At 37.5% G+C, this 27,724-nt stretch overlaps 1 protein-coding gene across 2 annotated transcripts; it reads left to right on the top strand.

Annotated features, from left to right (window-relative positions):
* The first annotated feature begins 2,708 nt into the window (after positions 1-2,708).
* On the top strand, positions 2,709-27,559 carry POGLUT3 (protein O-glucosyltransferase 3). 2 transcript variants are annotated; one of them, XM_039883173.1, is made up of 8 exons: positions 2,709-2,956; positions 15,677-15,874; positions 16,446-16,732; positions 19,138-19,354; positions 20,819-21,015; positions 22,346-22,540; positions 23,772-23,876; positions 25,311-27,559. In XM_039883173.1, exons 1-8 carry the CDS (start codon positions 2,755-2,757, stop codon positions 25,431-25,433), a joined length of 1,524 nt encoding a protein of 507 aa, XP_039739107.1. In that variant the 5' UTR covers positions 2,709-2,754; the 3' UTR covers positions 25,434-27,559. The 2 variants fall into 2 exon arrangements, with proteins under 2 accessions (XP_039739107.1, XP_039739108.1); XM_039883174.1 differs by lacking the exon at positions 2,709-2,956 and adding an exon at positions 3,234-3,255.
* The last annotated feature ends 165 nt before the right edge of the window (positions 27,560-27,724 follow it).

Here is a 27,724-nt window from a genome sequence, read left to right as displayed (position 1 = left end):
AAGATTAGGTTAACTGGCCTTCATATGGCATACTTACTTTAGGAAAGGTAATTTGCCATAGGCCCTGAACATCTCTGAACATTTTTGCTGGGTATGCCAAGAATGTTAAGTCCTTGAACAATCTTTACCCATGTCATTTCTTAGGGTTGTGTTTGCATCAAGCAACCGTGAAGGATGAGATAAAATTTCCCCATCAGTGAAGAGCAGGCTTAATTCACCTTACTCTGAAAGTGGCAATCCCCTAAATTCCGTGTGCTTCTCTTGCAATACAGGCAACCATGAGAGGCCTTTTGCATTGTTCCCACTGAATCTGGGGAGGAAGGGCGCATATTGGTTTACTAGGGCTGCCATAACGAAATATCAGACTGAGTGGCTCACACAACAGAATTTATTTTCTCACTGTTCTGGAGGCTAGAAGTCCAAGATCAAGATGTCTACAGGTTAGATTTCTCCTGAGGCCTCTCTCCTCAGATTGCAGATAGACGCTTTCTCACTGCATCTTCACATGGTCTTTCTTCTATGCCCAAGCATTCCTGGTGTCTTTCTGTGTGTCCAAATTTCCTCTTCTTATAAAGACATCAATTAGATTGGATTAAGGCCTGCTCCAATGGCACACTTTTAACTTAATTATCTCTTTAAAGGCCCTGTCTTCAAATACAGTCACATTCTGAAGTATTGGGTTAGTGCTTCAACATATGAATTATGGAAGAACATAACTCATCACGTATCAGGGAACATGGGAATTCAGCACAAACCAACAGGAAGCTCTGGATACTGCTTTTGGAGTGAATGATAAAGTTCTCTATCCCTGACCCAGGAATCTTGTATCTTTTGACAGCATCCTTGAAACAATAAAGACCAACTTGTTAGCTTATCGGTAGGATAAATCCCAGACTCTGCACAGTTCTTGACACTCATATTTAGCACCTATCACACTATTTACATTGTCTTTCTCGTCCACTAAACCAGAGGAGCTTTGAAGTCAATGTATAATGTCTAAAATATAGTAGACAGTGAGTAAATGTTTATTTAGTGAATGAAATTTGATTTATGATAAAGACTCTGGTCAAGGCATTTGTCAATCTGAAGAGATATGCTTTTTAAGATATGGATTAAGATGAGAAAGAAAACAGGATGGTCCAGATTTAGTATTGCTAAATGAGTGTTCAGATACAATTATATGGCTTCTCTGATATGTTCTAAAAAAAAACCTGAGTGTTACCACAGGATTATATAATTTATTAGGCCATATGTTACTACTATCCAGTACCAGCTAACCCTCAGATTATTTCTCTGGGAATTTTTGTAAGTTTGATTTTGGAAAAATGTGAACAAAATGTGTTCCAAATAATTTTTTTTTAAGTGATAGCTAGAGCAGAGCAAAGCTTTCAATTCAAAGCATGCAGGTACTTCACAAAATAAAATTTAGCAATGAAAGTAATACCAAGTAATGCCACACTTCAGCCCTAAAATTTGCCAGTGATTTACTATGAGTTCCTGAACATCTTTCCAAAGTATAAAGAACACTAAAGTACAAAGTGCAAAGAACACTAAAATAGGTCAAGAGCACTGGTAAAAATATGAGAAAGATCTTGCCCTGGTAAAACTTGGTCATAGCAAGAATGCTGAGCAGCCCAATTGAAGTGGGGAGATGAAGAAAGGGCTGCCCAGGGCCTGAGTCTGGCATTTCTGGACTGAGAAACTGCCAAGGGGGTGCAGAAGCTTCATGTCTAATCTGGGATATGATTTCCCCTCTGCTCATCCTAGCCTGAGAAGAATCTTTATATTCTTTGAATAGATTTAAACCATAAGTAGAAAAAAAGAGGAGAAATAATTAACAAATGTGGATAAAATGGTCAGAAAAAAGAGGCAGACAGTGGCTTCTAGCTATTAGGGCCCCTGCCAGTCTCTTCCCAGATCCAACTTCCAGCTTTTACGGAGTTGCCAAAACCAATCATTCCTCATCAATTACAGGGGACAGAAGCTTCCTGACTTTGAGGTGAAGCTCCCCCACCAGGCTCCAGGCAAGGCCTGACCCCAGCTTGTGCTACAGAGTGCCCTGCTCTTTGCTCCTCTCTTGGGCTTGAGGTTTGGTCCCAACTCAGTTGATGCTCAGTAAATACTTCTTGAAAGAAGGGAAGCATAGGGAGCAGGGAATTTGGGAGAATCCAGGAAATCAACCCTTTGAGAGATATGGCTTAGCAGAAAACAAACAAGGAAGCACTCAGCCGACTGGCGTGAACAGAGGGCGGTGAGAGGTGGTGTTGGAAGGGGAGCAGGGACGTGACATTTGCTCTGCATCTCGTAAAGCCAGTGAAATTCCTCGTCTGAAGGCATTTCTCTCAACTATATTAAGGTTCTTCGCTGCCGGGCCCTTTCGTCCCACAGCAGTCACCACTGTGTTTGCCTCCTTTAAAAACCGTTTCCTCTGAGTACTTGACAAATTCAAGCAACCGGAAGCGAAAGCCAGGCGTGCCAAGGCCATAGCGATCAAGGGAGCCGAGTCTCACCCTTGGTCTCTCTGTGCGGGACCCAAGAGCCCTGATCTCAGTGGGGTCTAAGAGGCCGGAGGGCGAGTGTGGGGTTGGGGGAGGGCCCACCTTCAACCCTCCGCAGTGCGCAAGGCCGGGGGCTGCCGGTCGCGCTCGCGCCCTGGACCGGACAGATCCGGGGGTGGGCCACCGCCCCGCCTCCCCGGCCCGCGGCGCTCCCCGCCCCGCCGCCGCTGAGCTGGACCGCAGCGGCCCGGCGACCATGCGCCGCCTCCCGCGGGCCTTGCTGCTGCCGCTGCAGCTCGCTCTGCTGGTGGCTGCCGCGGCCCCCGAGGCGCCGGTGAGCGCGCCGCGCAGCCTGGTGTGGGGCCCCGGGCTGCAGGCGGGCGTCGTTCTGCCGGTCCGCTATTTCTACCTGCAGGCCGTCAGCTCGGAGGGCCGAAACCTCACGCGGTCTCCCCCAGGTAGCGTCCAGCCGCGGGCCTCCCTCGCCCCGCTGCCCGCTCCCCTGCGTCCCCGCCGCGCCCGCGCCTCCCGGGAATCCGCCCGTCGCCTGCGTGGCGTCCCCCCGCTGGCCTGTTTTGTCGCCCTTCCTCGGGTCTGGTCGCCCTTCCTCTTCGCTTTACCTCCCGCCACAAAGGGGGATGGGAGTCCCTACAAAAGCCTGTTGAATGAATGAATGAACTCTGAGGGCCTCTCCCGGGATAACGTGGAGGGACAGATGTTCCGAAAGGAGGGCGCCCAGGGTGTCGATGCATGCAGTGTGAGTCACACGCCGGAGATGGTCGGTCTTTCCACCCCCGACTTCGTTGTCGGAACTGTTGCAGAATGCAGGGAGTGCCTTCACGTGTTGAGTCATCAAGCCCAAGAAGCGCGTCAGGTTATATTGCTTGGGCCTGACGGGTTTGAAACTGCTAACTCCAACATAAAGGAAAGAGCAGTAGGCAGAAAGAAGGCGATTTTGCCTGCTAGGTTTTTGTTTTCTTAGAGTTTTCGAATTCTTGAAAACAGATTGTAGGAATTAGTGAAATTCAGTAGAACTCATGAGGTATTTATTCCCAGTCCCTCTGCCCAGTCGTCCTCCCACGTTCTCCCTCGCATCTTACCTCTGCAACTTCTTACAACTTGTCCTGCTTGTTTCAAGTATGTTGCCAGTCAGGATTTGCCAATTTACGTCCAGCCGACTGGCACCCTGTTTTATCAACAGAGACAATCAGAATAAACCAGTGCCTCTTCTTCCACTGCCAGTGGAAAACCATTGAGTACTTTTTGTACTTTTAGAAAGACTTTCCATGGCCCTAAGGATCATAAGAAAAGATTCTTAAACCCAGTTTCAAAGTCTTCCGCTATAGGGTGTATTTTCTTCTTTGTAGTTTTATTTTCTAAAATTAATTTTATAATGTTATAACGGGAGAAGCTTTAGAAAGGAAAGAAGATGGGAAACTAAGAAAAAATAAATTTCTACATAAAAAAAGAAAATTGCATGATCTAAATGGAAATGCTACTAATCTTACTATTAATGAAAGAACTATCAATTCAAATAAAATTCCATTTTTTTATTCTAAAAATATTGGCAATTTGTTTTTTAGTCTTAATTCTTTTTTTAATAAGTTTATTTATTTAAATTAGTTTCAGGTATACAGTACATTAGTTAGACATCTATAATGTTCATAAAACGATCTCCCCAATTGCTCCCTCCCTCCACTGGCCCTCCACTTAGCCATCATATTAATGCTAACTCCATTCTCTCTTCCATGCTCCCTGTGCCCAGCTATCAACTACTAATTTGTACTTCTTTACCTCTTCAACACCATTCTCCCAGCTGCCCAACGCCCCCTCCCCTCTGTCGGTCACCAAATGTCCACTATATGTGTGAGTCTGTTTTTGATTAGTTTGTTCTTTTTGTTCCTTAGGTATCACATGTAAGTGAAATCATATGGTATCTATTTCTGTCTGACTTATTTCACTCAGCATAATAACTTCTAAGTCCATACATGTCATTGCAAATGGTAGGATTTCATTTTTTTTAAATGGCTGAGTAATATTCCATTGTATATATGAACCATAATTTCTTTTTCCAGTCGTCTGTTGATGGGCATTTAGGTTGCTTCCATATCTTGGCTATTGTAAATTGTGCTGCCATGAATATTGGAGTACATAGCTCTTTATGAATTATTGTTTTGGTTTTCTTTCGATAAATACCCAGAAGTGCAATTGCCGGGTCAAAAGGTATATCCATGTTTAATTTTTTGAGGAAACTCCATAGCAGTGGACCCAATTTGCAATCCCACCAACAATGTATGAGAGTTCTCTTTTCTCCACACCCTCGCCAACACTAGCTGTTTTTTGATTTATTGATGATAGCCATTCTGACAGGTGTGAGTTGATATCTCCTTGCCCTACACCTATATAGTGTGTGTGTGTGTGTGTGTGTGTTTTATTATTGTGTGTGTGTGTGTGTGTGTTTGTGTGTGTTGGTATTGTATTCCCATGTATTGTGTTTTAAAATTAAAGTTTATTGTGGGGTGTATTGGTTAATATAATCATAATTTTCGTATTATTGTACTGCATTATTGTTGACATCTGTATATTCTATTATTGTGTGTTCACCAAGTCAATTTCCTTCAGCCCACAATATATTTGATCCCTTACCCACTTCACCTTCCCCTACCCCCTTATATTTGACCTTGCCCTTGCCCTGTCTATCTCTTCCCCTTCTCCCCACACCCCACTAGTAACCACTACCCTACAGTTCTCTGGTAACCACTAGTCTATAGTCCATGACCATGAGTCTCTGTTTGTCCTGCTCATTTGTTGCTTTTGGGTTTATATCCCACATATAAGTGATATCATGTGATTTTCAATGTTTTCTGTCTGGCTTATTTTGCTTAGCATGATTATCTCTAGGTCCATCCATGTTGTCACAAATGGCAGTATTTTATCTCTTCTTATGGCTGAGTAATATTCCATTGTATATATGTACCACAGCTTCTTTAGCCAATCGTAGGACACTTCAGTTGCTTCCATGTCCTGGCTACTGTGAATAATGCTGCTATGAATATTGGTGTGCAAATATCTTTATGGATATAGGTTTTCAAGTCTTTGGGGGTAAATACCCAGGAGAGGGATTGCTGGATCATATGGTAGATCAATTCTTAGTTTTCTGAGGAACCTCCATACTGTTTTCCATACTGGCTGTACCAATTTGTAGTCTCATCAGCAGTGTATGAGGGTTCCTTTTTCTCTGCATCCTCTCCAGCATTTGTTATTACATGTCCTGTTGATTATAGCTATTCTAACAGGTGTGAGATGGTATCTCATTGTGGATTTGATTTGCATTTCCCTAATAGCGATGTGGAGCATCTTTTCATATATTTGTAGGCCATTTGTATGTCCTCTGGGGAAAAAGTGTCTGTTCAGGTCCTCTGCCCATTTTTTGATTGGATCATTTGTTTTTTTTGTTGTTATTGAGTCATATGAGTTCTTTGTATATTTTGGATATTAGGCCCTTATCCGATGTGTTGCTTGCAAATATATTTTCCCATTTGGATGGTTGTTTCTTTACCTTGTTGATGGTTTCTTTTGCTGAGCAGAAGCTTTTTAGTTCGATGTAGTCCCATTTATTTATTTTTGCTTTTACTTCCCTTGTCTTTGAGGTTAAATTTATGAAATCCTCTTTAAGCCCAAGGTCCTTGAGTTTTGTTTCTGTTTTCTTCTATGCATTTTATTGATTCCAGTCTTATATTCAGGTCCTTAATTCATTTTGAGTTAATTTTGGTGTGTGGTGATAGATAACAGTCTAGTTTCATTCTTTTGCAGGTGGCTTTCCAGTTTTCCCAGGACCATTTATTGAAGAGGCTTTCCTTTTCCCAATGTATGTTTTGGGCTTTTTTGTTGAAAATTATTTGCCCATATAAATATGGATTTACTTCTGGACTCTTGATTCTGTACCACTGGTCCATGTGTCTGTTTTTCTGCCAATACCATGCCATTTTGATTACTGTCGCTTTGCAGTATAACTTGAAGTCAGACAGAGTGATGCCACCAGCCTTGCTCTTTTTTCTCAGGATGGCTTTGGCAATTTAGGGTCTTTTGTGCTTCCACATAAATCTGATGATTTTTTGTTCTACTTCTTTAAAAAATGCCGATGGGATTTTGATGGGGATTGCATTAAATCTGTATAATGCTTTAGGTAATATGGTCATTTTAACTATGTTGATTCTTCCAATCTAAGAACATGAAATATCTTTCCATTTCTTTGTATCTTCTTCAATTTTTTTTAATAGGATCTTGTGGTTTTCATTATATAGGTCCTTCACATGTTTCGCTAAATTTATTCCTAGGTATTTTATTCTTTTTGTTGCAATTGTGAAATGAATTATTTTTTCCACTTCTTTTTCTGACACTTCGTTGTTAGAGTATAGGAATGCTATGGATTTTTGAACATCGATTTTGTATCCAGAGACTTTACTGTATTTGCTAATTGTTTCTAGTAGTGTTCTTGTAGATTCTTTAGGGTTTTCTAGATTGAGAATCATGTCATCCACAAATAGTGACAGTTTGACTTCTTCGTTTCCTATTTGGATGCCTTTTATATCTTTTTCTTGTCTGATTGCACTCGCTAGGACATCGAATGTTATATTGAATAAGAGTGGCGAAAGTGGACAGCCTTGCCTTGTTCCTGATCTTAGAGGGAAGGTTTTTAGTTTTTCACCCTTAAGTATAATGTCGGCTGAGGGTTTGTCATATATGGCCTTTATGATGTTGAAAATTCTGTACCAATTTTGTGAAATGTTTTGATCACAAATGGATGCTGTATCTTATCAAAGACTTTTTCTGCATCTATTGATATGATCATATGATTCTTTATTTTTAATTTGTTTATGTGGTATATCACATTAATTGATTTGCATATGTTGAACCGTCCCCGTGCCCCTGGAATGAAGCTCGCTTGATCATGGTGCATAATCTTTTTAATATGTTGCGATATTCGGTTCGCTAGTATCTTATTTAGGATTTTTGCATCTGTGTTCATGAGAGATATTGGTCTGTAGTTTTCTTTTTTTTGTGTTATCCTTACCAGGTTTTGGTGTCAGAGTAATATTGGCCTCATAAAACGAGTTGGGAAGAATTGACTCCTCTTTGATTTTTTGGAAGAGTTTGAGGAGAATAGGTATTAAATCTTCTTTGAATGTTTGGTAGAATTCACTGGTGAAGCCATCTGGTCCTGGACTTTGACTTTTTGGTAGGTTTTTGATGATTGTTTTAATTTCCATACTGCTGATCAATCTATTTAGATTTTCCGGTTCTTCTTGATTCAGTCTAGGAAGGTTGTATTTTTCTAAGTACTGGTCCATTTCCTCTAGGTTATTAAATTTGGTGTGGTATACTTTTTCATAGTATTCTTGCATGATCCTTTGTATTTCTGCAGTGTCTGTCGTAATTTCTCCTCTTTCATCCCTGATTTTGTTTATTTGTGTACTCTCTCTTTTTTCCTTAGTGAATCTAGCCAGGGGTTTGTCAATTTTATTAACCTTCACAAAGAACCAGCTCTTTGTTGCATTTATTTTTTCTATTGTTCTTTTGTTTTCAATTTCATTTATTTCTGCTCTAATTTTGATGATTTCTTTCCTTCTGCTGACTTTAGGCTTCATTTGCTCTTCCTTTTCTAGTTTTTTAAGATGAAGCATTAGGTTATTTATTTGGACTCGTACTTGTGTTTGGAGGTAGGCCTGTAATGATATGAACTTTCCTCTTATGACCACATTTGCCATGTCCCAAAAGTTTTGATTGTTGTACTGTCATTATCATTCATTTCTATGTATCTCTTGATCTCTGTTTTTACTTCTTCTCTGACCCAATTATTCTTCAGTAGCATATTCTTTAATCTCCATGTATTTGTGTTTCTTTCTGATTTCTTTCTGCAGTTGATCTCTAGTTTCTAAGCATTATGATCAGAGAATATGATTGGTATGATTTCAAGCCTCTTATATTTGTTGAGACTATCTCTGTGCCCCAGTATGTGATCAATTCTTGAGAATGTTCTATGTGCACTAGAGAAGAATGTATAAGCAGCTGTTTTGGGATGGAAGGCGCTGTAAATGTCAATTATGTCCAGTTGGACTAACATGTCATTTAAGGATGTTATTTCCTTACTGATTTTTTCTTTGGATGATCTGTCCATATTCGACAGTGGGATATTTAGGTCCCCTACTACGATGGTATTTGGTCTATTTCTCCCTTTAGTTATGTTAATAATTGCTTTACATATTTCGGGGCTCCCTGATTGGGAGCATAGATATTAATAAGTGTTATTTATTTCTTCTTGGTGAATGATTCCCTTTATCATTATGAAATGTCCCTCAGTATTTTCTTTACCTTTTTTATTTTGAAGTCTATTTCGTCCGATATTAGTACTGCTACTCCCGCTTTTCTCTGAATGCCATTTGCGTGAAATATCATTTTCCACCCTTTTACTTTGAGTCTATATTTGTCTTTGGAGTTGAGATGTGTCTCCTGGAGGCAGCATATGGTTGGGTTTTGTTTATTGATCCATTCTGCAACTGTGTGCCTTTTTATTGGTGAGTTCAGTCCATTTACATTTAGGGTGATTATTGAAATACGAGGTCTTCTTATAGCCATTTTATCTTTTGCTTTCTGATAGCTCAGTGTTTCCATTGCATCCTTGTCCGTGTGTTTCTGTTTTCTTTATTTCCGTTGGGTTTTGTGGGTTTTGCCTCTGGTTCTTCTTGTTTCATGTTATATATTTCAGTTCTGAATCTTTGGTGCATTGTTACCATTACGAATATGTAAAGGATAGTTATATATGTACAGTTGTCCATTTTCTTCTGTATGTGCCTTATCTCCATTCCCCTTTGTGAATTTGGATCTTTGAATCTTCCCCTTTTCAGTCATTGTTGTCTCAATTTGTCCCTATGTATGCTGAACATTCATTACTATCTTGTTAAAACAATTCACTTCTTCTTATTTAAGCTATTATTTCTTATTATTTCTCTGATGATTAATGACCCTGCTCTTAATAAAGATTGCACTCTTCTGCTTCTATTTGCCTGATAGTCACTTTACTCCTCATTATGCATTATTGTTGCTATTGTTATTTTGTTTTAGATGAGCTGACTCCTTTCCGTATTTCCTGTAGTGCAGGCCCCGTAGTGGAGAATTCCTTCAATTTTTGTATGTCTGGAAAGGTCTTAATTTCTCCTTTATATCTAAAGGAGAGCTTAGCTGGTACATTATTCTAGGCTGGTAGTTCTTTTCACTTAATAGTTTAAATATTAGATTCCATTCCTTTCTGGCTTGTAAGGTCTGTGCTGAGAAGTCTGATGAGAATCCAATGGGTTTTCCTTTATAAGTTACCATTTTATTCTCCCTGGCTGCCTTGAGAATTATATCTCTGCCACTGATTTTTGATAACTTTAATACAATGTGTCTTGGTGAAGGCCTTTTTGGGTTGAGATAATTGGATGTTCTGTTGACTTCTTGAATTCCAAGTTCCAGCTCATTCCTTAGATTTTGGAAATTCTTGTCCACTGTTTGTCTAAATATGCTTTCTAGTCCCTGCTCCTTTTTCTCGCCTTCAGTAACGCCCATTATTCTTATGTTTCCTTTCTCTGTCATTTAAGTTGCATATTTCTATGTCTGTAAGCTTATTTTCTGTAGATTTTTCTCTTTCCTTCTGAGATGCCTCGTCACCTAGTTGTTCATGGTGTTTAATGGACTATTCTCCACGTGGGCATTAATGGAAGTGTATTCTGTTGGTTTTCCAGAAAGAAGATTTATTAAATAAAGGTCTCTTTAGCCTGCTGCAAAGAAGGCGCTCTTCTTTTGGTTTCCAGTAGGCGGCGTCTAAGCCTCTTGGATCCCTAGCAGTTAGGGTAGCCTTTGCTCAGATTCCCCTGGGGCTCCGCTCAGTGATGGGGTCAGAGGGTATGGGGGGAGGGTCTCTCTGGGTGGGGAGTTGGGGACTGCGGCTCAGACTCGGTTTTGCAACCAGGGGTGGTAAAAATCAGCTGCTGTTTCTCAGTGGTCCTGCCCTGTTTCTCTGCTTTCTGCTCTGATGACTGGGCCCTCCGTTTGTCTGTGTACAAGCCCCTGCACTTCCAGGCAGGGTTGTTTAGGAAAGTCGCTGAGCCTTCACCCCTCCCCGTCCTCCTACAGGGAGCTCCCGTGGCTGGGAGAGGCAACTTCTTTATTACTCCCAGTCCACCGCCCAACACCCGGAGTTCTGACCTGTGGTAGCTCTTATGCGCAGATCCCACACTCAGACGTGCTGGTGTGCAGTTTTGGTGTTTTTCGTTGTGTTTTATATGTTCAGCTTATTGTTGTTTCAAGGGAGAGATCTAGGGACATCTCTCATTCTGCTGTGTTTCCGCGGAATCCTCATTGTGGTTTTAATTTGCATTTCTCTGATGATTAATGACATTCAGCATCTTTTCATATGCCTGTTAGCCATCTGTAGTTGCTCTATGGAGAAGTATCCGTTCAGGTCTTCTGTCCATTTTTTAATTGGACTGTTTGTTTTTTCGTTGTTGAGTTGTATGAGTTCTTTACAGATGTTGGATATTAACCCCTTATTAGATGTATCATTAGCAAATATCTTCTCCTAGTCGGTTGTCTTTTTGTTTCGTTGATGGTTTCCTTTGCTGTATAAAAACTTTTTCGTTTGATGTAGTCCCATTTGTTTATTTTTTCTTCTGTTTCCTTTGCCCTAGGAGATATATCTGAAAAGACATTCCCGTTAGTAATATCAGAGAGTTTACTGCCTACGTTTTCTTCTAAAAGTTTTATGGTTTCGGGTCTTACATTGAAATTTTTAATCCATTTGAGTCTATTCTTGTATACGATGTAAGAAGATGGTCCAGCTTCTTTTTTTGACATGTACCTGTCCAATTTTCCCAACACCATTTATTGAAGAGACTGTCTTTACCCCATTGTATATTCTTACCTCCTTTGTCATATATTAAGTGAGCATATAAGTGTGGATTTATTTCAGGATTTATTTCTCTATTCTGTTTCATTGATCAATGTATCTGTTTTTATGCCAGTACCATGCTGTTTTGATTACTGTAGCCTTGTAGTATAGTTTGCTATCAAGTATTGTGATACCTCCAACTTTGTTCTTCTTTCTCAAGATTGCACAGACTATCTGGGATTTTTTATGGCTCCATATAAATTTTAGTATTGTTTGTTCTAGCTCTCTGAGAAACGCCATTGGTATTTTGATAGGGATTGCACTGAATCTATAGAATACTTTGGGTAGTATGGCCATTTCAATGAAGTGGATTCTTCCTACCCATGAACAGGGTATATACTTCCATTTATTTGTATCTTCTTCAATTTCTTTTTTCAATAACTTAGAATTTTCTGTAAACAGGTCTTCTACCTTCTTGGTTAATTTGATTCCCAGATATTTTATAGTTTTCGACGCAATTGTAAATGGGATTGTTTTCTTAATTTCTCTTTCTGAAAGTTCATCATTGGTGTATAAAAATGCCACTGACTTCTGAATATTTATTTTGTAACCTGCTACTTTATAGAATTCACTGATCAGTTCTAACAGTTTTTTGGTGGAATCTTTAGGGTTCTTTATATGTAGTATCACGTTATCGGCAAATAACGAGAGTTTTATTTCTTCCTTCCCAATTCAGATGCCTTTTATTTCTCGTTCTTGTCTTATTGCTGTGGCTAAGAATTCCAATACAATGTTGAAGAGGAGTGGTGAAAGTGGGCATCCTTGTCTTGTTCCTGATGTTAAGGAAAATGCTTTTAGCCTTTCCCCATTGAGTAGAACAATGCATACAGTTAGTCCTCGGCATCCACGGATTCCCAACCACAAGTCGAAAATACCGTTTTCAATTAGTGGTTGGTTGAATCTGTACATGGGAAATCCAGGAATATGAAGGACTGATTGTATATTTATTAAAAAACAAATCCGCATGTAAGTGTACTCATGTAGCTCAAACCCATGTTGTTCAAGAGTCAACTCTGTTCATTTTCCACTCAGTCCTCTTCTACTTTTATCAGTAATGATATCTTCATAAAATAATTTTAATCTACTAGTCGTGTACCATTTTACTGTTTTATCTTTTTTATGATGACTTTGGTTAACGAAATCCAATAAGTTTCAGCTGTACACTTTAACAGTAAGGCATATATATATTTACATTTTACTGTTTTAAACTGTGCTCTATTTAATTTGTTCTCCTTGTGTTGTGACGTAAGAAGGATAGCTATTATTCATTCATGTTACACACGAGAAACTGAAACTCAGTGAAGCTAAAATGTCTTGCCTACGGCCCCATAGCTTGTTAAGTGTCAGAGCCAAGACCAGACACCCAACCCTTGAATACCTAGCTCAATGCTTTTTCCCTTTAATCAAGTCAGCCATGATATGATTGTCGTTCATCAGTTTTTAATAAGTTCCTAGAGAATATCCACAGTATGATGGCAGTCAGACATTTTCAGGGGATTCCAATTAGCCTCAAGGCAAAACAAATTGGCCTTCTAAACTCTGCTCCCTTGGCCATGTGGGCTCTACACTTTTGTTGCAGCTGCAGAGAGCCTTAATAAAATTCCTAAACAAGGGGCAGGAGTTGATGACTCTATTCTACCAGAAGTGCCAGAGATTATTTCTCCAACTTTGAATTCTGTGAATCTGTATGCTAACATTATACAATGTGACCAGGTGGATTCAGGTCGGTATTCAAACTGTGTTCAAATATTGGCTCTGCTACTCTTATGCATGTGACCTTAGAGAGTTACTTAAATTCTTCAAGGGAGCCTTGGTTTTCTGATTTCTGTAAAATGGAGTGACAATACCTACCTTACAGGTTCTTGTAGGAAATAAGCTAGAAAAACTTCAATCTCAGGGACTGGCAAATAAGTGCTAAGTAAGTGAATTTTTTTAAAAAATGCTTTTGATTTCTTTCCAAATCAAAAATCTTCAAAATTTCTGATTCTAATGACGTAAGACTGATACTGCCAACCTCCTTTTGCCTGCATAGTCACTGCATTCTTATTCAATTAGTTATCTCTCTTAAAAACTTTTGAATTTTTGAAGTAGAAAAACTCAAGCTGAGCTTTAATTGTTTTTGTTTGTTTGTTTGTTTGTTTGTTTTTAGACCCTGGGGCAAATGAGAATTCACATTTCTTCATTTTAAAACAATTTGAAATTGCACTCCTCTCATTTTCTCTTTTATGGGGTTGGAATTGCTTTTATTTCATTCCTGATCATTATTATTTTGCATGGATTCTAACATTAATTTCATGCCAACAATGACACAGGCATGAAGGATTACTATAAAAATAACCAAACATTTAAAATATGCATTTCTAATAGCTATCTTATATTTTTATATGTACAGTTTAAAATATAACTTTTAAATGCTATTTCAGAGACCAAAAAAAATGTTATAACTGGAAGAGACCACAAAGATCTAGTCCAATACTTTCAATTTAAAAATAATAAAGCGTTTTGGAGCCAGTTTTCTTCTGTAAATCGAGATCATTCCAAAAAATCACAGTGATTACTATGCTTGTCTTATATTTGTTTTGTTTATTAAAATCATAAATTTGTAGAGAACAAGACTATTTGCTCAGGAGACAAGAAGACTGTTGGACTGTTTCTAGTCTGGAGAGAGAATAATGGCAATGGCTTTCTAGTCTCCATGCTCTGCCTTCCTGATTTTTACTCTATCATACCCCACTGATTTTCTGAAACCAAATGGGAAATAGCAAATCAATAACTTATGTGTTCATTAAGCATTTCAGGTAATTGCCAACATTTTAAATAATTTCACTCTAGATTATTGCCTTTCTTTTATAACCATCCCTTTTATTTATCTATTATAGTTCATTTATTTTAACGGATTTCTTTCATAATTTAATCACGTTTATTTCAAACATCCTAAAATGTGTATGTTCAGTACTTAATTAATTAATAGGAAGATTTCACATAGTACATTACTGTTAGTAAATTGAAGAAACTGAGAAACATTTCTCCGGACCCAAAAGAAAAAATAAAACCCGTGAAGATGAAAAGAAAGTAGAAACGTTATCACGATATTTAGAAACTGAGAATAGGCGATACAAACTTTTTCAGTAACCTCTCTCTCTCTATATATATATATCTTAAACATGCTTAATTTCATAATACAAGAGATATGAGATGAAAAGGTACTTTTGTCACAACTTATTGTAGAGTTCAGAGGATTCACCACTTTTTAAAAAATGCCCTTTGGTACGGTAATTAACTGTGGTTAGGACACTAATTGATCTTTATTCTTAAAGCTCCTGAGGATCCGATCTGCACTGAGTGCAGCTATATCCTCTGCACTCTCTGAAGAAAGGTATCCAAACTTTTACACTTGGGCCACTGTGACATTAACCACAACAATATTATTTCAAAGTCCGAAGAAGTCAGCCAATATACTGCAAAGAGAAGGGAAAGTTTGCTAAGCTAATTAGGTACTGTTTATCCTAGAACAGAAAACCCACAGAATTTTGGAGTTGAAAGGGATGTTAGATCATCCTAGTATAACTGTTCCATTTCAGCCTGAGGAAACAAGCTTAGATAAGTAAACTCTAGTAGTTACAAAGTTGTGTGTGTGTGTGTGCCCAGTCTAGTAACTAGCTATAATATCTCCCTACTTAAGGAAATGGGCTTAGAAGTATAGCTTGAAATTTGGGTTGGCAAAAGGAAAATTTCCTCAGAAATGAGAGTACAAGGAAGCTTGTGTATATTTTACAAGAAGAAAATGGTGTACAAGGAAGCTTGTGTATATTTTACAAGAAGAAAATTGGATTGCCTTAGAGCTCTCTCATTCTAAGAGTTCACAGATTTTTAACTACCTGGGCTTCAAACCTACCCCAAAAAGAAAAGATCAAAAAGGCAAAAAGTTGATCTCTTCCTTGCCTTTTTTATGAGTTGATGTTGTTTACTCAATAAATCTTTATTGAGTGACTAATGAATCAACATTGAGTCAGGTCCTTGGTTTGAAGATAAGCCAGAATAGTTTCTGGCCTCAAGGATCTTCCCAAGTAAAATGATTTTGTTTACTACTGATACTAGAAAAATAAGTAACTTCCATGTAGAAACACTTATCCACTAATTGTTAAGACAACTATGAAGTAGTAGAGTTATTTATATGTACTTTTTCTTTCAGGTCAAACACTATTCAAAGTAGTAATCAAATCTCTTTCACCTAAAGAGTTAGTCCGGATTCACACGTCCAAACCTTTGGACAGGAATGATGGAACGTTTTTGATGCGGTATAGGATGTATGAAACGGCCATTGAAGGGCTGAAGATAGACATCCTTTATGGTGATGAGCATGTAGCTCAGTCTCCCTATATTTTGAAAGGTAAGTGATTATTACATAATCCAGAGCCAGTCTTATGTGTAGATCCCATGCCTTTCAGAATGGGTTAGGATGACCTCCAAGGTATATGCAACAGAGCAAACATGGTATACATATCCCCTGGAGCCCAATTTTACTTAAAATTTTAAGAGAAAGAAAACTAAGCAACTTAAAGAGGTTTAAATGATTAAAAAAATCTTGCGTGTTTAGCCGGATAGTTACCATTTTCAGTACTCTTCATTCTTTTGCATAAAGTAGGTTCCTTTATGTTCATCAGCCATTTTTAATTCACTAGAAATAAATTTATTGGCTAATTGACCAGGAGTAGGTTATATTGGGAGAGAGCATAGGCCATACTAGATTGTCTAGGAGGGTGTGAAGGAAGACAGAAAGTAGAAGCACAGGACTCTGACATAACTACATTCACCATTGATGTGTTTAGGGCAGATTCCCCTATCTGACTAATCTTAGAATTCACCAGGAAGTTATCCCATGTTCACAAAGGAGCAGAAACAACTCCCTGTGTTGTGTTTGTTAATAGAGAGTGGCATTGTATGTGTTTTGCCTTTCCTAGGACCAGTGTACCACGAATACTGTGAGTGTCCAGAAGAGAATCCTCAGGCCTGGCAGAATACTCTTTCTTGTCCAACTAATGAACCACAGATTGCAAAAGATTTTGCTTCTTTCCCCAGCATCGATCTGCAGCAGATGCTAAACCAAGTTCCAAAAAGGTTTGGGGATGAGAGGGGTGCCATCGTCCATTACACGATTCTCAATAACCACATCTACCGGAGATCTTTAGGGAAGTACACAGACTTCAAAATGTTCTCAGATGAGATTTTGCTATCACTGGCAAGAAAGGTATGAGAATGAATTCATTGTTTTTAAAAACAGTGTAATTTCATTATTTAGTCGTAACATTTAAATGCTTAGGAGAATAATGGCAAAGAATGAAAGTATATTCCAGGCTTCGAAATGTGCATCTAAAGTGTCTACCTCCTGAGTGTTCCTAAGTTCTCTACCTCTATGAATCTCCCATTCCTGTAATATTTATGTGGCTTGAGCCTCCATTAAATGGCTTGAGCCTCCATCTCCGATGAGTAGGCCACACAGGGCACTCCCAAGGTTTCTGTGAATTCCTAGATGTTGACAGCCTCAGGGTCAGTTCTAGAAGTTCTCCATTCTTACTGAATATTCCTTCCATTCAGATTTTACTTTCTGCAGCTGTTTTCTTCTTGTCATCTAAAAATAACTTGAATTTAGAACACATCTTCCTTGTTTTGCCCTAAGCATCTCTATAAGATACTATGTATGGCACATTTTGCTGAAGGTTGGGGTAAGAAAGAAAAGTTATTTTGTACCAGTACATAGTTTAAAAAATAATAAACAAAACCCTAACATTCAAAAATAGATATCCCTATATTAATCAGACTGTCAGTCATCCTTGCCTCTGGGAATTTCTCACTGGCTGTCCTTGATCGTCAGATCTTGGCTTCTTACTAAGTATGCTTGGATCCTCTATCTTTCAGAAGACTTTTATATATCACCCAAACCCCTACCACTCCATCCCTCTATTCAGCCCCTCTTTCCCCATTTGCAAAACTCTGAGCAATTTATAGTGACTTTTGTTCTTTCTTCCTGACCATGGGGAGTGAAGGGTGAGGATGGGCAATTTTTATCTTTCTTACCCAGAAAGAACGTCAAGGTAGTTTTCTAAACCAAAAGCCAACTTTCCTGATATGAATTATACAATTTCACAAGTATGCTGAATGTGTAGCTACAGTCATTTCTTATTTTAAATACTAGTCGCCTCCCCTCTCCCCCGCTCTACCCCTCGGCCCACAATATGAACATATTCTGAGCATCCGATCCTAAAAATGGTGCTATCTTCCTAGGCTACCACCAGTCCACCCTGTCCTGCATTCCTGTATCTTGTGCTCATGTGGTTTTTAACTAGGGATGATTTTCCCCCTCAGAGGACATTTGACAATGTCTAGGACATTTTTGGTTGTCACCACTGGGGAAGTTGCTATTACCATCTAGCAGGTAGAGGTCAGTATTGCTGCTAAACACCCTACAATGCACAGACTAGTCTCCCATGGTAAGAATTACTCAGACCAAAATGTCAATAGTGGTGAGATTGAAGAACCCTGTTCCATAGGGAGAACTTTGGATTTGGAGTTTATTAATGAGCTTATAAATGATAGCTGAGAAGCAATAAAGTGAATAGTCACATCCCTTTCCCTTCCCTTTTGTTCCAGTTTCTTTGCCTGGCGACTGGGAAGAAATCTAAGATAATTGAGACTCACTCTGGTCTTAGAGCAGCTCACTCTAGTGGGACTTGTTTTTGTTATTTGAAAGTTAGGGTAGGATGTGAATACAAACAAATAATTGTGCCACAACACGATAAGCCTGTAAGAAAAATAGGTATCCAGGTTAAAGTGCCTGGGCAGGGCGATTCAGAGGAGGTAACATTAGATCTGAGTTTAGGATGAGAAAGGAGACTTCAAAGTGAATGAGTAGAAGAACATTCCAACAGCAGAGAATTACATAATTTCAGAGAGTAGCCTAAAGTTTAGTGATATATGGGCAGATGGAAATTGAGGCTCAAAGCTCAGCCGTAACAAGATAGTAAAGCCTTGAATTTTAGCCAGAGTTTAGACTTTGTCCTACAGGCTTAAGGTTCTGTTAAACCTGATAGTAACATTAATTTGGGATTTAGAAATTAGGCCAGCAATGTAGAGAGCAGTTTACAGTGGGGTGATACTAGTATCAGAACCACTAGTAGGGAAGCTATTGCAATAATGTAGGCAAGAGATGATAAAGGCCTAAACTAAGGCATTGGCCATGGAGATGGAAATGGAGTAGCAAATTGCAGAAACAAAGGTAGATGTGATAAAGAGGTTTGATAATGAAGAAAAACAAGGGCTTGGGTCTAACTTTATAGATTCTCACTTAAGCGGCTGGCAGAAAAGTAGTCACTCATTTATACCTTTCTACACAATTTCCACTTCTATAATACTAAACAATTTAAAATGTCACCTCTGAACAGAGGTAGCTGGCTCCTGGTTAAGTGAATTGACGATGTGTCATCCTCATCCTTGATTTTCTGAAACTACTGTTGACTGAGAGGCATTCTCTCTTCTGCTGCTATTTTCAAATGTTCAGTTTTATCCGAAATACTTAAGAAAGCCAAAGAACGAAAGCATTTAGTGCCAAAGACTGAGATTTTCCCAGCAGTGATGATTATACTTTTTTTTATTTAGGTCCTTCTCCCAGATTTAGAATTTTATATTAATCTTGGAGATTGGCCCTTGGAACATCGAAAAGTCAATGAAACTCCTGGCCCTTTACCTATCATTTCATGGTGTGGCTCTCTGGATTCACGAGATATTATCCTTCCAACATATGACATCACCCACTCCACACTTGAAGCAATGAGGGGTGTTACAAATGATCTCCTCTCTATTCAGGGAAATACAGGTAAAATTAAGTTCATTCTCTAAGAAAAAGCTTAGAGGTAAAAAAAAAAAAAGGGGAAGGGAATGCTTAATCAGAGAGAGAATATGTATATACTTAAAATAACCATTTTCCTTATTTTCTAACCAAGAAAAAAGAAAAACAGCACCCTAAACTCTATAAAGTAGTTTGTTTACGATTCTTCTAATCCAAGAATTAAAGATACGTGGGTTGGCCTAGTAATGTCCAAACCTACCATAACTGAGTCTCTTTTGAGTTGCTCACTTATAAATACTATTTGGAAATATATATTTGGTAAAATTGTCACTTAATTTAATTCTGACTCCAATACCTTTATATTGCTAGATGAAGTAAGAGAGCATTTTGAAAAATATAAAATTATATGCATGTGTAAGAGAATTGTGATAGCAGTATAATTTGGGTGTTACTACCTCCAACACTTTGTAAGGAATTCTCTTCTTTCCTCTTTCTGCCTCTCTTGATCCTTTAAAATCTCATTTCCGTTCCCCGTGTTTGATGGCCTTAGATTTATGTTATGACATATCTCTTTATATTACACTGAACTTCCTGAGTAGAAAAACCCTGCCTTGTCTTTATAGCCTCTATTTCTGCTTATTGTGATTTGGTGGACTTATTTAATAGATGAAATCAGAGACTCCTTGTAAACTAAAGATAATGTGACCTACTTTTTATTTGATAAAAACTGACCTACTTTTTTAAAACTGACCTACTTTTTATTTGATAACAGTGAATGTCTGAAACGTGTGCTAACATAGGAGATTGACACCTCCAATTTCTATGTTATATGATTTACCCCTTAGAACACTGACAGCTGTTTACTAATGACCCTTTTTTAGAATAACAGAAATAGGTATAAATTAATTCTTTCAGAATATTTCCCTCTCAGGAAAGAGAGGATATAAATATATCTATTTATATATGCTTATATATTTGCATTTAACAGAATATTACTAGAAAAAGCCTTCCCTGTATTCAAAAATTATGTGCTCAAAATTCTGAGCAACCTAAGCATTAAAGACCTGTGCGTGTTACTTATGTAGGTTGTTCTGGTCACCCTATCTAAAAACAAAAGCCTAGTTCATTATTTTTTATTGTGAAACGCAAAAGATGGAAGAAGCTAATGCCTTAGTGAGTAGGCCAAGTCATTTAATCTCTTTTTGCTCTGAACTGATCCAACCTTATTTTGGATATTTCCTAATGTTGCACAAAAGGAACTCCAACACTTGAGCGAGCTCTCACTAGTAGACAAATGGATGAAATTAGAGCATTTTAGTCCCACATTTTTTTGGAAATAGTACTTACTTTAGAAGACATGTTGTTGGTAAAAGAGCTCTAACTTCTTAAATGACAATAGTAGATTAAAGATGATTATATTTACCTTATAAAATGTCAAATTTATAATATTTTCTTTTTTTTTTTTTTTTTTTTATGGTCTGGAACTTCTAGGGCCTTCCTGGATCAATAAAACTGAGAAAGCTTTCTTCAGAGGTAGAGACAGCCGAGAGGAGAGGCTCCAGTTGGTGCAGCTGTCCAAAGAAAATCCAGAGCTACTAGATGCAGGAATCACGGGGTATTTCTTTTTCCAAGAGAAAGAAAAGGAACTTGGAAAAGCTAAATTGATAGGTTTCTTTGATTTCTTTAAGGTATGCATTTAAGTCAACCTGGTTGGATATGAAGTGATAAATTTGTAAGTAGCTAGGCTTGGGTGTTTCTCTAGCCTTGTGAACTGACACACACTTTCTTATGAGGCATGAGGAATTACAAAACTCATTGTGGTTTCCTTTTGTTATTGTTAATTTCATCTACCAAGTAGCTCAGAACTATATTTAATACTTAAAACATAGTACAACGATTAACCTAGGGTTTGGGTACATTTCTCTGTTTTTCTCTTTTTTGTATTTGCTTTTAGCAAACTGGAAATGTATATGTCTTTTACATAAAATGCTCTCAAATGCCTTTTGTAAATAGAGTACAAATTCCATATAAGTGAAATAGGAACTAGCATTGTGGTTAGGTCCTGCCTCTAGTCCTGCCTCTGCTACTAAAGGTGGGGCCTTCATCTCTTAGTGCCTCTGGCCTCTAAACACGCAGGGAGTGATGCCTGCCTGGCTCCTTGAGAGCACTGTCGTGAGGTTCAAAGGAGATGAGATATGAACAATGTGACAAAACCTGACTGGCTAGTACAATCCTTGGTACCAATTATTTAGGAAAAATATTAATTAGTAAATCTGTGAATATATTCTTTCCATCTCAGTCTCATATAATGAAAAAACAAGGGATTTGAACTCAGAGAATAGAGGTTTATAAATTTCTCTAAACACTAGTTTTCTCATTTATGAAAAAAAAATGGGGGAATGACAGTACCTGCTTCACGTTATTATAATTGAATGAGATTGACTTCCCAAGAAAAGTGGTTGTGAGATGTAAATCAAAGTTTATCAATCCAATAAGTATGTAAACAGAGTATGTACTTTGTCACCAGCATTACACTGGTCCTTAAACTTCTCCAGGTTTCTGTCTTCTCAACTCTAAAACTGAGCTTTGAGATAATGCCTTCCTTTTTCATACTTATGTGGGTACAAGAAACAGAGGAAACTGTGTAAATGAAAGTGTACATTGTTATCAACATTTAGCTTTAATATAGAACTTTTGAAAATAGTTTTTCTACTTGGTTACAGAAATCTGAATTCCCCATTACACAGACATAGTTGAAATGGTATTCTTGATTGTTAAAATTATTTATCGTCTTATCTTGAAATGCATTGTATTTCCTAAAATTGACCTTGTACAGTCTGCTTATGATTTTAATACAAAGAGAAACTGTGAGTTACAAAATAAAATATAAAACTGTTAAACAATAAAGTTAGAAAGTGGAAAATAATTGCTTTATATTTAGTATGACAGTATTGATGAGAAGCAGAAATGAAGCAAATGACTGTTAAAATTTTTGTTTATGTTGTTTTAATCTTTTAGTACAAGTATCAAGTGAATGTGGATGGGACCGTGGCTGCTTACAGATACCCGTATCTCATGCTGGGTGACAGTCTGGTTCTGAAGCAGGACTCACCATATTATGAACATTTCTATGTGGCGCTAAAGCCTTGGAAACATTACATTCCAATCAAAAGGAACCTTGAGGATTTACTAGAGAAAGTTAAATGGGCCAAGGTACGTTTTTGGAAGTTTAGTTTCTTTAGGCAATAACAAATTCACAAGTATTAGTGACATGAGTTCCATCATAACACAATTTAATTTGACATAATTTAGTCAAAAGAAATGTTTTCTGAAACTTTCATTCCCTTGAAACATCTAAAGAACCAATATCAGGATCATTTTGTATACCCTCTGTCAACATTTTTGAGGATTTTTAGATTTGAAGTCTAGAATATAGATTTTTCTAAAAGAAGCACTATTCATGCATATAAACACACAGAGAAGCAAAATCACACCACATGCAAGTTACAGATCGAAAAGACCAGGGTTAAAGTGCATAATGCACAAGAATATATTTAAGGCAATTATGGTACTCTTTCCCAATTAGAAAATGGCACAAGTTTGTAATAAATGCATGATATACAACATACCAAGACTCACAAGTTTTCCATAAAATAATTCTTTTTTAAAGGAAGTGTTAAAAGCTATTGTATTTTATTATAAAAGTATAAAAATTTACTCTTCCATTGTAAGACTTTATTCTCTAAGTTCCTGAGAGGCAATATTCAGTTATGGAAATAACTGGGTGCTTGAGGCAGAATAATTTTTGTGACCCTGTATAAAGAGTTAGAATTCCTTACAAATGATTTTTCCTATGGGCAGCATGGTAGAATATTAACTATTTTCCAAAAGTATAATTAGGAATGCTGACTATTCCTGGAACTGAAGGAATAGCCTGGGAGTACTAATGACTGAATTTTTTATTACAACAGTATAGTCTTTCATAGGTAACTTTTGGACTCTGGTTGCATATTAAATGGGGTTTTTAAGAGGTGTTGTAACATTAAAACTGATTCATTCTATTCTAGTTTGTATTTTAATATTAAACAGAGAAGGCTAGAATGGGGGAAGTGGTGATGAGCCATAAACTTCCTGGATAGCTAGGAAAATACCAGGATAGTCACAATAGAGGCTGCATGTGGGTTGTTGCACTTGGAGGATGGGTAGGGTTAATGGGCCTGTGGAATAGGACGCAAACACGTATGATTATTTCCATGTAGCAGAGATGTCTAAGAAAGTACTTTATTTCCATAGCCTCATTCTTATGTTATATTTTCATCATGTGCCATCTCTCCCATGCCATTTGTATTCAATCCTGTGTCTGTCCTATCTCACACTCAACCTTAGCTTTGTCTATGGGTCATGAGAGTAATTTTCTTTCATTGTTTCTTTTTAAACTTTTCAGGAAAATGATCAAGAAGCCAAGAGAATTGCAAAAGAAGGGCAGTTGACTGCTAGGGACTTGCTACAGCCACACAGGCTTTACTGCTATTATTACAGAGTACTGCAGGTCAGTGCAGAGTATCCATCCTGCTGGGTCATGTATCCTCAGACCACATGCTTGGCCTTAGTGCCTTGCTTTCTGGAGGGGTTCAGAGAGTCAGCCTGTGGAACTCTGGTTGAGCCAATTCACCAGCCTATGGAAAGTAAGAGTAGTGCTAAGTCCCTTTGTAGCCAACATATTTTTATCTCCATTCATTATTATATAAAAAAAGAATGCTTAGAGCCCTTACAAAAATAGATTAAAAGCTTCTCCCATCTTGTCAGTGCTATTTTATTAAATGCCTCACGGAATTCCTAGCTTAGGTGTTCTCTGAACTTCAGAGAACATCTTCCCTCATCTGGAAAATAAGAGCCATAGACTAGAAGTCATTAACATCTCTTTCTGCTCAAAATGTCCACCTCTTTGTTCTCCCTACTACTTAAGAGTCATGCTTTTGCTACCACAGTACAAGATGGAAAGCAAATACTTAGTTTGTTATATAAAACAATCAAACAAATGAAAAATATTTATAATAGTTCTAATACTTTAGGACTGAAAACTGAAGAACTATACAAATGTTTATTGGGAATCCAAGGAGTGGTTCTTTGAGTAACTACCTGTGTTTTTCTTAGTAATACCTAGTCAGGAAGGAAAAAATAACAAATGTTTTTGTTTTTAACCTAAACTTTCTTTGTGGGTACAGAAAAAGTAAATTTCCTTAGATGCTTGTGAATGCTACCCTCTCATTAAAAAAATTAAATAATAAATTATACTATTTACTAGAAGCAGCCTTTCCCTTAAATGAGTTCTCTTCTTCCTGCTGGCCTACCTATAATTTTAATAGTAGGAGTTTCTTCCCCTACAATATCAGTTAGGCTCTTGTACTCATGTCAGTATTTTGTTTGGCTTGGCCCTGGACCAGGAGTTTACAGCTAAATGTACCGAGAACCACTGATCTGAAATATCCAATGCATAGGAATATTTGTCAGTGGCTAAAGTGGGGGAAGATTTCACAGGCCTGTTGCCATTTATAAAATACGTGTGACTACGAGCCTAAAGGGAAGGATGTGTGAGGCCACCAACTTTATTTCGAGATGTTTATCACCTTTGTTTGCTGATTTGAATATTCAGTAAAGTTAATTATTCATTAACAAGCAGAGGATAAATGCTAAGAAGTGCTGTTGTTTCAAACAGGGCCACTTGACATCTTTTTTGTTGAGGCTTCCTACCTAAACATAAAGTTGTGGATTAGCGTTCCTTCTTAGATTATGAAATATTATACTAGTACCTGTAACAACTAAAGTTCAAATGTAACTTTAGGACTGCAGTAACCAGTCCAAACCAGACCTTTGGTTTTAGTCTGAAGATATGCAGCAACTAGAAATGACAGCAAGAGTAGGGAGGATTCAATAAAATGAAGTGTGGACTAATCCTTTTGTTGCTTTCAAAAATACATTTCAGAAATATGCTGAGCGCCAGTCCAGCAAACCTGAAATACGTGATGGAATGGAACTTGTTCCTCAGCCAGATGACAACACATCCATCTGCCAATGCCACAGGAAAAGGCCAAGAGAAGAGCTCTAAGTCAGTCTGGATTCATACTCCTACTTATGCTGGCTACATCCTCAATGGAAGCATTCAAGAAAATCTAAGCCGTGAAGACCACAGTTTATAAGACTTTACCCAGAGAAGTAGTTCTCTTGGTATCTTTATATAATGTGGATGGATAGAGCAATATTATAGCAAGTATTACCAAATACTTTCAGATATTAATTTCTTTTCAGTAAGAACCGCTATTATCAGCATCACAGTTTCTCTAAAAAGAAAACTTGGGGATCGCAGTAGAGAGGCTTGCCAAAATATAAACCACTGTTTGCGAAACTATATACATCATATTTATTGGATTGTTTCTATCCCTTGTTCACTTGCCCTCTTCCCCTTCCATTTATGAAGGAAAAGTATTTGTACAGGGTTTTTCATCCCACTTGCTGGATAGTTTCTCCTCCTACAAGCTGCTTTTGACATTCAGTAATAGCAAGCCCCCTCGTAGATGGTCTGATAAGAGTAATTAAGGAAGAAGAGGATGGCTCAGTTATTAAAGTAGCTTGGATTCCACGGAGGGAATATTTTTTTAGAGCTCACTCATATCTTTTCAGCTAAGTTTTACCAATATCTGAGACAAAATTAAGAATAAATTGTGCCTTAAGCTAGTAATTTCCAATCTATCTGGGTTGTACACCCATCAAGGACAACACAGTTATTAAAATACATCAGAGCATCCTATGAGTACCGTTCATTATCTATATATTGAATAGATAAGAGATAACTATAGGGAGGTGAGGATCTGTAATTCTTTTTAATTATTAAAAAGGATACTTGAAAATCTCTGCAACCAACTGCAGAAGGCCTGGTATCTCGAGATTCACTAATAAACTAACAAAGGCAAGCATGCATTCCTCACTGCACCCCTCCTCCATTTCACTGGGTTGCATTGCTAAGATAAAAATTTTGGAAATTTCCTTTGCCTTTTAGGACTGGGTCAAGACTTAAGACTTATAGCCCAGAAGTTCATTACATACACCTTGTAATATAACACCATCAATCCAAGATTCAGTTCACTAAAGGACACACTCCAAAAGCAAGAGCTGTTCACACTCCCAATCTAAAAATATTTACCTCCCTAATTGAAATATTTACTTAATCTGGAAAACAGTGAAAGCACTTTAAAGTAGCTGTAGCTATTATATTTTGAAAATTAATAATTTTTTTAACTAGATAAAAGCTAAATCACATTTAGGAACAGTGTAATCAAAGCCAAGTATCCATGAAAAACTCTTAATACCCACCAGCTATTCAAAAGCACAAATGTCCAAGTATAAAATAAAGAGCAAGCTATACTGAGACTATATCCTAATGAGTCTGTGTCCTACGTATTGTACTTGGAGTTTGGGGTTCATCAAAACTGAGATTATGGAAAGAAAGTTTGCTTTCTCTCACAACTCCCAGACCTCAAATCCCGGGTCCTTCCTGATGGCTAATGGCATTTTGTTAGAAACATCTTAAATTTTTAAAATTTATGTGACCTACTACCAAACAGGCCTGCTAGGTAAAAGTGAACTGAGACAAACCAGGCAGCTTCTGGGTGTGGAACAGGGAGCATGTACCTAAGGAGTTAAGTGGAACCCCTCACGAAATTCCATAGTGAGAAAGCAGCCTTAATCCTGATACTCCTCAATCACGTCAACTCAGTCATAGCCTTTAAAAAGATTTTTATGTGGCTTTCTGGTTTGTTGACATGAATATAATTTAGTAAAAATGGGATTACTAAAACCATGATTCTTTCCTTTTCAGTTAACATTTTAGCCACACATTAGTCATTTTTAATACTTCAACTTTCATGAAAAAACATCTGATTTTTAAAAAGAGGGCAGGGATGTAAGGATATTCAAGTAAATATAATAACTGTTTGTCTAAGCTATGGACATGTTTGTGCAACATTGTTTTTATTAATAAAATGTTAGAAACACTTTAGCCATCATTAGGGAGTTGGCAAGATATTGATACATCAAGGAATACAGTACAACCATTAAAAAGAATGAAGTAGCTCAAAATGTACTATCATGAAAGATTTCCATGACAGTATTCAGTGAAAAAAATAAGTAATGAACAATATGTGTAATGTGAAAACATTTAAATAAAATAAAAATATATCTGGTGGTTGAAAGTTTGGAAGAATACGCACCAATATCTGAGGAGGGGATGGAGCAAAGGAACTTTTACTTCTTACTTTATACCTGTTTATGATATTTAAAATGTTTTTACTATAAGTATGAATCAAATTTTAAAATAAAGAAAAATATAAATCTAGTAAGACA

The sequence above is a fragment of the Pteropus medius genome, unplaced genomic scaffold (assembly GCF_902729225.1).
Source record: "Pteropus medius unplaced genomic scaffold, Ma_sr-lr_union100, whole genome shotgun sequence".
NCBI lineage: Eukaryota > Metazoa > Chordata > Mammalia > Chiroptera > Pteropodidae > Pteropus > Pteropus medius.
This window is presented reverse-complemented; position numbering and strand designations above follow the sequence as displayed.

Bases quoted from the DNA above. Each gene is read 5' to 3' on its own strand.
- POGLUT3 (XM_039883173.1), top strand. From the start codon at position 2,755: ATGCGCCGCCTCCCGCGGGCCTTGCTGCTGCCGCTGCAGCTCGCTCTG. The intron at 2,957-15,676 runs GTAGCGTCCAGC...TTTTTCTTTCAG, and splicing joins CCTCACGCGGTCTCCCCCAG to GTCAAACACTATTCAAAGTA. The intron at 15,875-16,445 runs GTAAGTGATTAT...TGCCTTTCCTAG, and splicing joins GTCTCCCTATATTTTGAAAG to GACCAGTGTACCACGAATAC.